Here is a 17,165-nt window from a genome sequence, read left to right as displayed (position 1 = left end):
AACCAGTGTGTTCCCAGTCGGTAGAGTGTAGTATTTATCTATTCCAGAGTGGTCAGGGGGGAAGAAGGGAAAGGAAGAAAGAGGGAAAGAAAGGGAGACAAGTGTAATTGGCTAGGAAAAGGGGTCCGTGTGTGTGTGTGCGTGTGGTGGAATGTACTGAGGGGCAGGCTTTGCGGTGGAGGGGCATGAATGACCGTGTTCAATAAAAAATACAAAAAAACACCCAATGTGAAGGTAGATCATGCTAGAGAATGGCTGGTACACGTGCGCTGTTATTAGAGTGAACTGATACATTGACCTCATGGACCACATGTGTTTTAGCCATTGAAGCAGATGCTTGTCCAGACTTGCAGATACGTACACACTGTGGTAGTACTCCCTTTAACATTGTAAACCTTTTCTACTGCAGGAGGGATGCATTGTAGTGCCCCAGGGGAGTGGAAAAGAGGCATCCATATGGGACGGAGTGAAGAGGATAAGGGAAGGGAGAGGAGAGGGGGAATGCTGGAGTTGGGGGCATTGTGCCCAGAGCTCCCTTCGCTGGGAGTCTATTTGTATTTCATGGCTGCCGTTAATAGTGGAATTATAAGGACATGGTGAGCTGAGCTGGCAGGCACAGTCAGCAGATCTGCTTAATTAATCAAGTGGCTGAAACAGAGTGTGGTGGCAGAGAGGGGGGAGAGAGTGGTCAGGGGGGAAGGAGGGAAGGAAGAAAGAGGGAAAGAAAGGGAGACCAGTGTAATTGGCTAGGAAAAGGGGTCCATGTGTGTGCGTGCGTGTGTGCGTGTGGTGGAATGTACTGAGGGGCAGGCTTTGCGGTTGAGGGGCATGAATGACCGTGTTGGGTGTAGGTCAGGAAGAGCGGCACGCGCCAGTCCCCTGTCTGCCTGTGATGCTTATCCTCCACAGGTGGAGATTACACAGGCCATCAGAAGGGTATGCTTATCACAAGGAGATCACCGCTTTTCAAGGGATGCAAATTACTACATTAGCAAAGGCATAGTCAATTAAACCCACTCATTGAAAGACAAAGCTTCTGTCCGTCACCGTAAAGCTGTCGCAGCACATTTTTCATGGTTTTTTGACTTTCCCAGTAAGTGAAAAACAGCCTAAATTTAGATCATAAGCTGACACTGTGGACAACCTCGATCATATCTGCATGTCATTGTCCAACAAGTAACCATGAAGTTGTAGCCTGCAGTGAGTGGTGAAATATCCGTAGTTAAGCACATAGTAGAGAGTGACTTAAGATAACTGTACTTAAGGTCTATTCCACCTGCCTCCCCCTCAGGTTGGCTCCTCTCGTCCAGCTCCTCTCTGTTCCACGTTGGTGTTTTATTTGAAGGCTCATTAGACGACGCCATGGCCTTCACGGCTAATTGCCAATACCATATTTGTATGGTTTCCGGCACATTCATTGTGTCAGCTGTGTGCTGGGGTAATTACATTCTGTCAGCTTGCTGTGTTAGCCCTTAATAACCATCTCTGTCCCTGAGTGTGACAGAAACAGAGGATGTCCTGTCATCACATCTCTTCCTCCACACATCCACCGTTTTACAGTTTCCCTCGGCAGCCCCTTAAATATGGCCAACGGTAAGACAGCGAACGGCAAGAAGCCAGAGGATTCCTCTGTTCTGCATAACACAGTGAGACAAGCAAAGTGAGTCTCCATGGCAACTGTAGGTACCTCTGATCTTGGAATAATCTATTTTGTGAGACATTTAACAATGCCGCCATCTCCCTATAGAGAGGCGAGAAGAGAAGAGGAGGACAGTACAGAAGGAATGTGTCTACGCTCATTAAGTTGCCTGATACACTGAGCCTAAAATGCACAGGTACAATGTGTGTCTGGAAGACGAAGCAAAATATCTCCGTACCCAGAGACTTCAATAAGTATCAAATTTCAAATAAGAAATATGAGCCAACATCTTCAACATTGTGAAATACCACAGGGTTTTTTCTTTGTACAGTAGAAACATCCAAGCATATGTCAAATGATATTGCAGAGCAGTATAATGCTAATAAAATCAATATCCCTGTTAGGCTGACAGAATCTTTATCCACTTGTTTACATAGACAGTGATATAAATCTATAAATGGGATGAAAAAGTAGCGCATTAGTGTTACAGCAGTTGCCTGTCAGCATGTAACCAATTAAAGGCAAATGTTGGAAACTCATTGTTTGCCAAAAGAATTGTGAAATACAACGACTTCCGCAGAGTTCACAGAAAGGATGTTTGTCTTTCTTTTCTTATACATGAGAACTGACTATTTAATTGAAAGTCTTAATATTCTCCAATCCAAACTCCAATCCTTGAGTTTGAATAGAAGACTCTCTTAACCGGGGGAAATGTAATACAAGATGTGATAAAAGAACACTTAATGTAAAACTCTAATATTTCCTGTCTCCATAATCATCAGTGAGTTGATCATTTAAAAGGTGAACATTCTCTGGAGAGCCGTTGTGCTACCAGTCATCTAATATCAATTTTAATTTTACCCCTTTAATAGTTATTCTCTAATTTATCGGAGTCGTGTCCCAGGAATAGCACGGCCTGACCTCTAACCCCTGAACACCCAGACTCCACTACTCCTCCATCCTCCTTTCCAACAACGCCTCGTTGTTTTTCCACCATCACATTTTTGCTAGCAGTCCTCAGGCTCCGGCACACCGTTTTTCACACACTGAGGCCCCCCGGCTGTTAGCAGCACAGCACGGGGTCTTCTTTTATCTCTCGCTCCAGCAAGGAAATAATTCATTATCATGCCTCCATTGATTGATTCATTTTGTGAGCTTCATTGCTCCCTCTGCAACTTTAAAACAAGTGCGTGTGTCCCCCAGCCCCCTCCCCTGGAGAAGAGAGTCTGTCCCAGAAAGAGTGTTCCTCTGATCAGCCCAAACTGTTGTGGAGAGCTGGGCCTCAAAGAAACATTAAAACAGCTTAGAAAAACACACCTTTTGAAAGAGTATGATAACAAAGACCACAACAAAGATGCAGTGTGTTCATCGTACTTGTACTGCTTCACTGGGTTCGCTGTAAGGGCCCAATTCCGAACTGAGTTAAGCGGGTAATTGGATTGTAATTCCCTTTTTATGCACTTTTTTTCCTCTAGGTGTATTCTACACTTGAATTTTTAAGGATGAGAATAGCATGCTATTCGTTTTAGGTGGAGATCGAATAAATGAAGGTGTGGCGGAGGTGTGTCTACAGAAACGCCGTATTCTGACCTTGACTTAATTCCCTAATTATTCCACCACCTTTATACGTGAGGGAACAATGAAAAAGACCTAGCGAACCTACCGATTCCAAGTGGAAAAAACATCTACTTTATTTTTTCTGATAGAAATAACACTATTCTTCATGCACTGTACTTTACAACTTGATAAGAGCTAGGTAAATGAGTAATCCATTTGGAAGAGGGAATTATAAATATAAATTACACTTGTTTTACATACAGTTGAAGTTTTTCAACCACTCCACAAATGTCTTGTAAACAAACTATAGTTTTGTCAAGTCAGTTAGGACATCTACTTTGTGCATGACACAAGTAATTTTTCCAACAATTGTTTACAGACAGATTATTTCACTTAAAATTCACTGTATCACAATTCCAGTGACTGTGCCTTTAAACTGTGCCTTTTGTAACGGTTTTCTTCTGGTGAAAGAGAGGAGGACCAAAATGCAGCGTGGTTATTTTTGTACATCTTTAATAAAGATGAAAATACAACAATCTACAAAACAAGAAACGTGAAAAAACCGAAACAGTCCTATCTGGTGCCACAAACACAAAGACAGGAACAATCACCCACAAAACCCAACACAAAACAGGCTACCTAAATATGGTTCCCAATCAGAGACAATGACTAACACCTGCCTCTGATTGAGAAACATATCAGGCCAAACATAGAAATAGACAAACCAGACACACAACATAGAATGCCCACCCAGCTCACATCCTGACCAACACTAAAACAAGGAAAACACACAAGAACGATGGTCAGAACGTGACACCTTTAAACAGCTTGGAAAATTCCCGAAAATGATGTCATGGCTTTAAAAGCTTCTGATAGGCTAATTGACATCATTTGAGTTAATTGGAGGTGTACCTGTGGATGTATTTCAAGGCCTACCTTCAAACTCAGTGCCTCTTTGCTTGACATCATGGGAAAATAAAAAAGAAATCAGACAATACCTCAGAAAAAGAATTGTGGACCTCCACAAGTCAGGTTCAACCTTGGGAGAAATATCCAGAAGGTACCACGTTCATCTGTACCAACAATAGTACCAAGTATAAACACCATGGGACCACACAGCTGTCATACCGCTCAGGAAGGAGAGATGAAAGTACTTTGGTGCGAAAAGTGCAAATCAATCCCAGAACAACAGCAAAGGACTTGTGAAGATGCTGGAGGAAACAAGTACAAAAGTATCTATATCCACAGTAAAATTAGTCCTATATCGACAACCTGAAAGGCTGCTCAGCAAGGAGAGGCCACTGCTCCAAAATCGCCATAAAAAAGCCAGCCTATGGTTTGCAACTGCACATGGGGACAAAGATGGTACTTTTTGGAGAAATGTCCTCTGGTCTGATGAAACAAAAATAGAACTGTTTAGCCAGAATGACCATTGTTATGTTTGGAGGGAAAAGGGGGAGGCTTGCAAGCCGAAGAACACCATCCCAACCATGAAGCACGGGGGTAGCAGCATCATGTTCTGGGGGTGCTTTGCTGCAGGAGGGACTGTGGGCAGAGGTGAAAAAGCGTGTGCGAGCAAAGAGGCCTACAAGCCTGACTCCGTTACACCAGCTATGTCAGGAGGAATGGGCCAAAATTCACCCAATTTATTGTGGGAAGCTTGTGGAAGGTATCCCAAAACGTTTGACCAAAGTTAAGCAATTTAAAGGCAATGCTACCAAATACTAATTGAGTATATGTAAACTTATGTCCCACTGGGAATGTGATGAAAGAAATAAAAGCTGAAATAAATCATTCTCTCTGCTATTATTCTGACATTGCACATTCATAAAATAGTGGCGATCCTAACTGACTTAATTCAGGGAATCTTTACGAGGATTAAATGTCAGGAATTGTGAAAAACTGAGTTTAAATGTATTTGGCTAAGGTATATGTAAACTTTCGTATCAGCATATCAACTTTCCCACATCAAAGTTTATCAAATGCTGTGCCATTATGCCAAATATAAATTGTACAGCCCTTTAACTTGCAGGGATGGGCACTCTCGAATATCTTACTTATAGGCTACTTTCTCTGTTTCATATTTCTATCATGTTAAATATTATCCACTATCAGTATTGGCCGTCAGTAGGCCTAATGACCTCACATACAGTGCCTTAGGAAAATATTACTTTTTCCAAAACATTTTACGTTACAGCCTTATTTTGAAATGGATTACATTTTTTAAAATCCTCAGCAATCTACAAACAATACCCCATAACGACAAAGCCAAAAAAAACAGGTTTATAGAAATGTTTGCAAAAAACATTTTTCAATAATATTTGTTTGTTTACATAATTATTCAGACTCGAAATTAAGCTCGGGTGCATCCTGTTTCCATTAATCACCCTTGAGATGTTTCTACAACTTGTTTGGAGTCCACCTTTGGTCAATTCAATTGATTGGACATGATTTGGAAAGGCACACACTATATATAACGTCCCATTCATTGCAAAAACCAAGCCATGAGGTGACCAAGAACCCGATGGTCACTCTGACAGGGTTCTGGAGTTCCTCTGTGGAAATGGGAGAACCTTCAAGAAGGAGAACCATCGCTGTAGCAATCCACCAATCAGGCCTTTATGGTAGATTGACCAGACGGAAGCCACTCCTCAGTAAGACAGCCCACACAAAATTCTCTGGTCTGATGAAACCAAGATTGAACTCTTTGGCCTGAATGCCAAGCGCCACGTCTGGAGGAAACCTGGCACCATCCCTACGGTGAAGCATGGTGGTGGCAGCATCATGCTGTGGGGATGTTTTCAGGGACTGGGAGAGTAGTCTGGGTGTCAGGATCAAGGGAAAGATGAACGGGGCAAAGTACAGTGAGATCCTTGAACAAAACCTGCTCCAGAGCACTCAGGACCTCAGACTGGGTCAAAGGTTCACCTTCCCACAGGTCATTAAGCACACGGCCAAGACAACGCAGGAGTAGCTTGTAGCATCATACCTAAGAATACTCGCAACTGTAATCACTGCCAAAGGTGCTTCAACAAAGTACTGAGTAAAGTAATGGCCATGTTGAAAGGAAACACTTTGAAGTTTGAGGAAATGTGAAATGAATGTAGGACGATATAACACAGTAGATCTGGTAAAAGATAATAAAAAGAAAAAAACATCATTTTTTTGTATTTCTTTTGTACCATCATCTTTGAAATGCAAGAGAAAGGCCATAATGTATTATTCCAGCCCAGGTGCAAGCCCAGGATCCTGTAGAGGTTAAGACAAACGGAATTTCCTAAATTGGAATCGGAATAGTTTTTGATGGCAAAAACACAGGCCTGGTATTTGATACTGCAATGAAGACTTGTTTTCATTAGGGAAAATCTCTTATGATAGAAAACCAATTCCACTGAGTGATTACACTTTTCTTATGCATACTAATACTCATCCATTCACAAGTCACGTCCAGTTACATTTTTATTTATTAGGATCCCTAATAACGCCAATGGTGACAGCTAATTTTACAGGGGTCCGACACGTAACAAAAAATACATTCGAAATAAAATACTTTACAATTTACATACATGTAAAAACATTAACAGATAGTGTGTGTGTGTGTGTGTGTGTGTGTGTGTGTGTGTGTGTGTGTGTGTGTGCGCGCGCATCTATCAGTTACACATACATGGCAGTGCGTACACACAAAAAGTAGGTCACATGGCAGAGAGGCGTTGTGCCGTGAGGTGTTGCTTTATTTGTTTTTTGAAACCAGGTTTTCTGTTCACTTTCACTATATAAGATGGAAGGAGTTCCATGCACTCATGGCTCTGTATAATACTGTACGTTTCCTTGAATTTGTTCTGGACCTGGAGACTGTGAAAATACCCCTGGTGGCATGTCTGGTGGGGTAAGTGTGTATGTCAGTGCTGTGTGTAAGTTGACTAGGCAAACAATTTGGAATTTCCAACACATTAATCTTTGTCATAAAAACATGTGTCGGAAGAGAGACTGGCATGCATAGTATTAATATTAGCCCTCTATTTACAATGAAGAGCAAGACATGCTGCTCTGTTCTGGGCAAGCTGCAGGTTAAGATAAAAATAGAGCCTGCAGGACTTTCTTTGTGGAATGTGGTATAGGTGTTTTTAATTTCTTTAGCTTGTCAATTCTTTGTTTGTTTTAGTCTGTTTTCAGCGTAATCTTCTGCAATTTATCCCTAACTATACAAAGAAATTCGAGTTTGGATTAGCATTTTTATCCACACCATCTTACAAGCGAATGTCGCGGTTAGCCCCTGTGGCTGGGACCTCTCCAACCTGACCCAAGCTTGGATCCTACTGGCTAGAAGGCTAGCAGTGTTTTTATTTATGGCTGGGCCCAAATGCGATAGGTGCAAGATTTGTGGATGTCCATCATTCATTTCGTATGATATGTTACAAATTACAATTCATATGAAATGTTTTGAATTACAATGCACATTAGATTTTATAAATTGCAATTCATACAATAAGTTACAAATTTGCAATACACATGATATGTTATGAATTCCAATTTGTTGTGGCTAACATTAGCAAGGTGGCTATCTGGCTAATGCTAATGTTAGCTAGGTAGCTAACGTTAGCTAGGCTAGGGTTTAGGGGTTACGTTTAGGTTTAGCTAACATGCTAAGTAGTTGTAAAGTAGTAAGTAGTTGCAAAGTTGCTAATTAGCTAAACACACAACCTTTGGGTTACTAGACATTTGCGTTATATACCTACCCACCTTGACTAACCACCCTCCTTTTACATTTTCCACGCGTAACTTTATGTCTTATGTAACTATACCATATGATATGTTACGAATTGCAATTTGTTGTGGCTAACGTTAACTAGATGGCTAAATTTAGCTAGGCTAGGGGATAGGGTTAGGGGTTAAGGTTAGGGTTAGCTAACATGTTAAGTAGTTGTAAAGTAGCTAAAAAGTACTAAGTGGTTGCAAAGCTGCTAATTAGCTAAAATGCTAACGTTGTCCGTGATGAGACTCAAACATGTAAGGGGAGGGAGACTGGTTAAAAAAAAAGAAGATTTTTAAGCCCGGAGACAATTGAGACATGGATTGTGTATGTGTGCCATTCAGAGGCTGAATGTGCAAGACAAAATATGTAAATGCCTTTGAACGAGGTATGTGATTATTATCATTTGACCTTGCTGGTCATCTATGAACGTTTGAACATCTTGGCCATGTACTGTTATAATCTCCACCCGGCACAGCCAGAAAAGGACTGGCCACCCCTCAGTGCCAGGTTCCTCTCTAGGTTTCTTCCTAGGTTCCTGCCTTTCTAGGGAGTTTTTCCTAGCTACCGTGCTTCTACATCTGCATTGCTTGCTGTTTGGGGTTTTAGGCTGGGTTTCTGTATAGCACTATGTGACATCGGCTGATGTAAAAAGGGCTTTATAAATACATTTGATTGATTGATTGAAACCTTTGGGTTGCTAGACGTTTTTGTTATACACCTCCCCATCCACCCCGACCAGCTTCCTTCCTTTCATTTTTGCCTTACTTAACCTCCCGTCTTAAATAACCATACGAAACATAACATATCATACTCATTTGAGTGTCACAGATTTGTGCATATTATGTTACGTCTAGTCTATGAGCCCAGGCTGCACAATCTAGTAGCTTCGGGAAGAGATTCTCTGGTGGTTAGCTCAGCTGCAGCAGAAGCAGGACCTGCTATCAAACTTCACCAACCTATCTGCATCCCAGGCGAGTCGCATCTCGTTCTCGATGAGTCGGGCGTCATTGATCTGTTCCTCCACTGGACAGATGATAAGCTTAACATCGCTGCCTTTGGGAGACTGGTCACTAGCCGTCTGGCAGTCTGGCAGGCCTCCATCTATCCCGGAAGATCCGATCCAGCTATCAAACAATGGCTGTCTGTTACAACTCTGCAGAGAAACCTCACTGCCTGGTGTCCTTGGCTGAGCATGAGGAGCTGAACAGACAAACGCATTACACCTGGCTCATATCATTTTAGAGAGCGATAGATAGATAGATAGATAGATAGATAGATAGATAGATAGATAGATAGATAGATAGATAGATAGATAGATCCAATGGGATTTTGCTGCTGGTAGCAATTTAACAGGATGGAGGTAATGGAACAAAAGATGGTTTCTGCTGCCAGCAGCCTACACAGCTTGTCCTATCCACATGTACATAGGCCTACTGTAGCTCTCTCTCTCCCAGCTGCATGTTGTTGAGTTTCCCAGGTCTACAGAGCTAAACAGTGTATCGATCAGCCTCAGACCTGCACAACGCACCGGTAATCTGCTGGAAACAACACTGATCTGTCAATGCCTGAGTCCCAAATGGCATCTTGTTCCCTTTATAGTGCAGTACTTTTGACTAGAGCCCTATGGGTCCTGGTCAATAGTAGAACATTATATATAGGACATAGGGTGCCATTTGGGCCTCAGCCTCCGTTCTGGAGGGAACCATAATGAAAAGAGAGCAGAATGTTAACCTGATGTTGCTTCCTGTTTACAGACTGTAGACTCTTTGTAGCGCATTGGTTCTCGCTCTGCGTATAAGATGCAGGTGGAAAAAGAGAAAGAAAATGTCTGGGTGGATTCTCCAGAGAATTGGCTGTTTCTCTAACTCAGCTGAAATCCTCAGGCCTCCAGAGACAATGTCAGTATATCCCTGCTCGACTAAGAGACTACCAGCAACATAGTTTTGCCTTGAGGAAATCATGCATTTAGCTTGCTCAATGGTAGAGCTCAAAGAGACAAGCTTTCCAATGCTGTGTGGTTCATCAAGGCAGACCTGCAGAACTCCCAATGTTTAAACATAGCCCATGTTGTAATGTTGTCCTTACCTCTATGTGAACTGTGGAAACAGCAAGGCAGTGTACTGATATTTATTTGAGATAAAGTGGTAATGTTGGTATCTCTATACTGTACAATCAGGTATTACAGATTTTTTTTTTTTGTAGGAATTAATTCCACATTTTCAAGTCAAAATAATATAATTTTTCAAATAAGAGGAATATTAAGAATGTTTAAGTCAGATAATTAGCATACACCAGCAGACAGAACCAATGTAATAACGTGGCAGGCTTGTGACTTCTAGACCTTTTCTCCAGTGATTTCCTTTTGTGGGAGCCAAGACTCCAATTAGCAATTAATCAACTTAATCAACTCATCAGTATCTTTCTAGAAACCTTTGACTATCTTTCTTTCCTATCGTGACAGAATGTTGCTCTTTGCTCTCATGGCTTGGTTAATTACTAAAGCTATTATTTCATGTCACACAGTTGCAGTACGGGACAATTGTTCTCTAATTGATCTTCTTTGCTCTGTACCACAATGCTCTGAAAAGGAGAACCATCCCACTAGGCACAAACTGGTTGAATCAACTTTTTTTTAACATAATTTGTCAATGTAGTGACGTGGAATCTACATTGGATTTGAAAATAGTCTGCATATAAACTATTGTTTTGAGGATGAAATTTCAACCACAGGATCATGTCATCATGGTAATCAAATTTCAACATAGACAAACGTTGTATAAAATAGAGTTGAATTTGTTCATTTAAAACAACGTCAGATCTTCAATGTTATATCAACTATCAGAAAAAGTAACAATAGCCTGGGCAGCACCTCCTACTGGAGAATTGATTCATGTACAGATGCACTTTGGTCTCACATTCAGGGTTTTAATCAAGCCCCGTGTAATTAACAGCTATTGTTTCAATTCAATCCAGAATTAAACTACAAATAGACAATACAATAGTCCAAGCTCTGGTTGATTTCAAATGTAATAATAATTTGTGATATTGAATTGTGTTTGGTTGTCCACACAACCAAATATCAAAATTTAAAAGAGACTTACACTGAGTGTACAAAACACTTGGAACACCTTCCTAATATTGATTTCCCTTTTGCCTTCAGAATAGCCTCAATTCGTGGACATGGACTCTACAAGGTGTCGAAAGCATTCCACAGGGATGCTGGCCCATGTTGACTCCAATGCTTCCCGCAGTTGTGTCAAGTTGGCTGGATGTCCTTTGGGTGGTGGACCAAAGGACATCCACACGGGAAACTGTTGATTGTGAAAAACCCAGCAGCTTTGCAGTTCTTGACACACTCAAACTGGTGCGCCTGGCACCTACTACCATACCACTTTCACTTTTGTTTTACACTTGCCTTGCCCACCAATACAGAGAGAAAACATGAGAAGAGAAAGAGATGTAATCGCATCACTTTATATGACAAAATAAATACAAATACATGTTACCAAAATACAAACAACGTTTCGGTAACACTTCATCTTAAGGGGTCCTACATGTGTAATTACACCCTAACAAGTCACTCTAGTAACAACACGTAACTGGTGGAAATTGCAGTCTGTAGCAAAAATTATTGTTTCCATGCTTGTTACATGTAGGCAAGTTTCCACAAAATTCACAAATGTAGTGTTTTGTTTCTTCTCAGCTGCATCCAATTCAGTAATAACTACCACAAGGTTGTAATCTCTTGTAGACAGATGTGCTGGAGGTCCCAGATTACAATGGTTGGATGCTTAATAGGCTCTAATTAGCTACCCTCAATTACCTCCATTCAATGTTGTTGCTAGCACTTGTCCCCTAAAAAGTGTACCATCTGGGTTAACTTGGTTTAACTTGGTTGAGTTTACAAAAACAGATCAGGTCAACAGATATAGGTCAACCTCACTGACTGGGGTCAATCATACAGATGTCATCCCAGTTTATAATATAATATATGATATATAAACAAAATACTTGCCCACTTACCCATTATGACAACCTGAACCTCTTTGCCATCCAAGTGAGAGGATAAACCCACTGAAAAAGTGTGTGCGAGCAAGGAGGCCTTACAAACCTGACTCAGTTACACCAGCTCTGTCAGGAGGAATGGGCCAACATTCACCCAACCTATTGTGGGAAGCTTGTGGAAGGCTACCCGAAACGTTTGACCCAAGTAAAACATTTTAAAGGCAATGCTACCAAATACTAATTGAGTGTACGTAAACTTCTGACCCACTGGGAATGTGATGGAAGAAATAAAAGCTGAAATAAATCATTCTCTCTACTAATTATTCTGACATTTCACATTCTTAAAATAAGGTGGTGATCCTAACTGACTGGGAATTTTTACTAGGATTAAATGTCAGGAATTGTGAAAAACTGAGTTTAAATGTATTTGGCTAAGGTGTATGTAAACTTCAGACTTCAACCTTAAGTGGTGACTCAAACCTGTAGCCTAAAGTATGGTTAATAGCCTAGATAGCTAATTGAGATGGTCTTTTTGTCCACTTTAAGCAATGGAAATTGACAACTGTCTCTGTCTCCATCTGTTTCTTTCTTGTAAGCATTTCCCATCCTGGTGTCGGTAACCTTGTGAGAATCTGTGGTAGAAAAGAAGAATGTATGAAAATGTAGCATAGACACTGTATATTACACTAGCTAGCTAGCTAACGTTAACATGCTGGGTGTGTCTCACGTAATACCCTTGAGTACGCATACCCTGAGAAGGTTAAGAGAACATACAACCATCGAGCCCAGCTAATGTTAGCTAGCTATTTAGCTAGTGAATAGCTAGCTAGATACCTGTGCTAAATCATCCAGCAGAATTAATGTATCCAAAAATGCAAATAAATTGCATAGAAAACATACTTTTGCTCTCCAGTGTTGATGTTTTTGACCTACAACACTGTTTTTTCGTAGCAATCTTTCATGTTTGGACTTGCCCACTGACCTTCCTCATGTGAAAGCTTTGCTTTCAAATGATATCGATGTCAACATCTGGGCACGTTTGCGGTCGTCATTATTTCTAGGGTTTTGCGCAGATGGGCAGAGCTTGACATGATGCCTTAATTCCTGCGATAAATAAATGATTGCACCAATGCAGCCCAGCCAAAAGTGAGAATGTTCCTCAACGGTGAAACACTTGCAAGGTTTACATGAGGGAATAAGAGTTTGTCTTATGACCATGTTAAGTGCATTTATAAACCATTATTCAACCAAGCTTAATAATAGGCTTACAATTTGGCAATCACAAATGACTATCATAATTTTAAACGTAGTCGTTTATTAATGTGTTTACAAATGTTTAATTGATGATTAAAATAATTGACCCATTGTAATTGACTCAATGCACAGTGAAATGGTTTAACATTTTAAAGTATTTTTTGATGTAAACTGTTTGTAAACCCGTTTTTGCTATTGGGCCTGGGCATCATACTCCAGAGCTATTTATTGCAGAAGTGATCGGTTTTCAATTGGCTAACACTTATCATGTGGTTTGTGCAGGCTGAAATATGGTGTGTTGGGATGTTATCGGAAACTTTAACATTTATAACAAGCATGGTAACTAGCGTTCGTTGTTAACACCACTGTAATTACAGACTGCAATTACCACCAGTTATTACAGTGTAACTGTGAATTATTACAATTAATTACAATGATTGTTACAGTGTAATCGCATATGTAATAACATATAATTGCATATGTAATTAAAGTGTAATAACAGATGTAATTACAGTGTAATAACAGATGTAATTACAGTGTAATAACATATGTAATTACACTAATAAGGACGTTACCAACATTTTTCGCTTGAAAAAACACTTCAGACAAGGTCAAACTGCACTTTGCGATTATTGCTTGAGAGGAAATGGAATGTTCTTTTCCTTCCATTCTGTCCTCCAACAGAGGAAACAGCTAGGGACAGGATGCAGGCTTCCTGTCATATTAGTAAGATGACTGATTATTAATTGTCACGTAAATCCAACCTGACTCCCCATCAGTGTGTCACACAGACCATGGCAGTGACATGCATTACAGAAATGTCCATTGGTGAGGAAAGTCATAGTCACATGGACTGGGACAGCTGAACATTGTCAGCCCGCATTTACTGCCTCCAATCAGAGTCCCTATGACTGTGTATTCACCCACCGTCTGCCCCCTTGTCCTGCCATCTACGATAAGTGTTGCCATGGAGCGGTGAGGGTAACAACTGCCCCAAGGCCAGTGACATGTGACCGCAGCCTCTCTCCAAGTCTCTATCGAGCTCACTGGGATCTGACGTCCTACTACATGACAAGAACTCGGGCCTGACACCTATGTTGGTTACTGACTTACACTAATGGTTGAGGCTATTGCAAGCAGTGACACACATGTTGTGCTATTGAATGGAATGTTCTCGTACATGCTAAGTAATGTTTACACTTGCTAGCTAATGTGCTAGCGTAGCAACAGCTCATTTGAAACACCACGTTTTACAACAATATCAGTGTCACATGTTTGTTCTTTTTCTGTATCTATAGCAAAACTGCTTAAACTCCCTCAGTATTTTCTTTTAAAGAAAAAAGTTAAGCTGCCTGAGCCTAATGCAAGATAAGTGCTCTCACTTTGTCACAGTGTGATACTGCATTCACTAGCTCCCATAGAAGTATATTATTGTATCTGTGTACAGATCTATGGGCTGGCCATGCACAGTATGTATTACACCTGAATGCAACAGACCTTAAAAACTAGTAACATTAAAGCATGAATGCCTTTTATTTACTGCCTCCTCTTTTATGTTGATCGGAGATCGATGTCTGGTGATTACGGTAGTGCGTTCTTACTAGGCTTTTACCACAGTCTGTTACAGTGGACCACAGATTTGAACCAGTATTCCCGGTACTATAACACACTATAACGTCCCCATCAATACCATTCATTGTCAGTTAAAAGCCAAGGCAGAACAACAGTACTTCAAGTCTCATGATGACATTACTGCACAACGCTTACTTAGCCATTTCCCTGCACATACTTCGCTTTCACCATCCTCCTTTCTAGGCCTAGATTCAATCAGATCGGGTGTTAACAGGTGATAGCAGACACCCGCATTGCTGATGTGTTGGCTGTGTCGGAGGTGGAATTGCGTTGGAGCTGTCAAGCGATCTTTGTCACGAAGCCAGACCCGTCCCACTCGCGTTAGAAGTTCAGAACCAGAAAGTGTAGGTTATAGAGAAATAATGACGTTCAAATGAAATTCATTAAATTCAATAATGAGAATCTACACCTAAACAAGGTGTAGATTACATCTCACATTTCAGTTTTTGAACGTGTAAACAAGGCTGCATGGGATTTCTCTAATTGCGTCTTTGTGCAGCCAATGGCAATGTCCGCTTTAGGTATGATACTGTGTGTCGATTGTGGATTTGACAGCTCTAACGCAGTTTCACCTCCCACACATCAAATCATCAGCTATGAAGATGTCAGCTAAAGCGGATCTGACTGAATCGGGCCCCTAGCTTTATGAATAACACGCAGAATGAAATTCAATTCAAAAGTTGCAAATCATGTTCAAACCCAAACACTGTCTAGCGCAAGGTGATTCCTACACTATGAGAAGAACCAAGGCCTAACATTGACGCTTTGGAAGACATTTCAAACACACCCCATTTAATGAGCTGCAGAAGAGATGCTGTGTGTGTGTGTGTGTGTGTGTGTGTGTGTGTGTGTGTGTGTGTGCCAATAACATCTCTAGGTCAGGTCAGTCAGTGGCACCCATAAAAAAAAGATTTATGCTGCAGGCAATTAATCCCTCTTACCTCCTCCTTAAGGCTTTAAAACAAGAAAAGCTATTTACCCCTGTCAAAGGCTTTAGCATTGTTTAATAAGAAAATGCCTCTGGCTGGCTGTTTTTAAAAGATTTAGGCTCTATTCAATCCGTTATCGTGGAAATTCAGCATTACATCGTGATTGAAATTGAAAGGCAATGTTCATGTGTTGGTGAAGACCGCATTCACAGTAAATGCTGCATGTCGGCTCAATCGTAAATTACCTTTACATTTCCATCACAGAATCAGCAATGCGTCTGCTTTACAGATGAAAGAATATCCAGATTGCATGTTGGCCCTTAATGTATCAGACTTGATCTAGCCAAATTAAGTTGGAGATTAGTTTCAGAGAATGTGTCGCTCCTCACTAAAGGCTTGGAGGTCAGTATTAAGTGAAGGTTGTCTATCTTTTTTGTTGTTGCTTTGGGGAGAGTTCTGTGGTTTTTATTTGGCATAGGGGAGGGTAGAGTGTTTTTCTCCAGGGTTTACTTTAGCCCTTTTGCAGGTTTTACTATACCATTACTCTTCTGCTTGCATGCCTCTTCCCTATATCGAGGTGTTTTGGTACTTCACTTATGCACTACGTTTTTCCACACACTAACTATACCACACAGGTCAATATAGTCTACCAGTCTATCCTGCTTTCTATCCATCATTCATAGTGACAATAGTGGTAGGTGGATCGTTTGTCCAGATCTGCAATATCCTAAGTAGCGATCATACCACACATAAGAATCATTCAAAGCTGCACCAATTTTCATTATAAGTGGAGAGGACATGGTGCATCATTGTGCATGAAAGAACAGTGAAGACATGAAACAGGCAGCTCAACAAGTTGCCCTATTGAACTTGTTTAGAGACACTACAATGATCTTACCTAGACTAGCCTCCAACACTCCAACACCCCATTGCAATGAATAATTGCATTGTTTTCTACGTTCTACTCTAGGCCGTAAACTTCAGCGAACATGTTATTTGAATCACAGCGCAAACGTGATTTGAATGTTTCATTCCATTCTATTCTTAACAATTTATTCGGTATAGAAAGTAGCATGCCAGTCTGACTGTATTTTAATTTCTGATGCTGAGATGCGCTGTCTGTTGTCGCTCACCAAGTCATCCTATAATAATGTGGCCACATATGCTTCCAGCAAGCAGGATGATGAGCTCTGCCTTCTCTCCAATCCGAGTGGCTACTCCTCGCGCACCTATAATTCATAACGCTTCAATATCCTATAGCCTAAACTTTTGTCATTTCACTTTTACAATGTATTATCTTTTATTTGTGGCATTAACACAACCAGTCATAAAGTTTTCATCTGATTAAAGGCTACTTCAAACGTATCCTGTAGGCTACCTGCGCACATTCGTCCAA

At 40.8% G+C, this 17,165-nt stretch overlaps 1 protein-coding gene across 1 annotated transcript in view; it reads left to right on the top strand.

Annotated features, from left to right (window-relative positions):
- Positions 1–1,583: 1,583 nt before the first annotated feature.
- Positions 1,584–17,165, top strand: part of LOC115105279 (follistatin-related protein 4-like) — a 63,508-nt gene continuing 47,926 nt past the window's right edge. Inside the window, exon 1 of the mRNA XM_065006809.1 lies at positions 1,584–1,593. Within this exon, the coding sequence (XP_064862881.1) occupies positions 1,584–1,593 (10 nt within the window). The remainder of the gene's footprint in view (positions 1,594–17,165) is intronic.

This window comes from Oncorhynchus nerka, linkage group LG22 (genome assembly GCF_034236695.1).
Source record: "Oncorhynchus nerka isolate Pitt River linkage group LG22, Oner_Uvic_2.0, whole genome shotgun sequence".
NCBI lineage: Eukaryota > Metazoa > Chordata > Actinopteri > Salmoniformes > Salmonidae > Oncorhynchus > Oncorhynchus nerka.
This window is presented reverse-complemented; position numbering and strand designations above follow the sequence as displayed.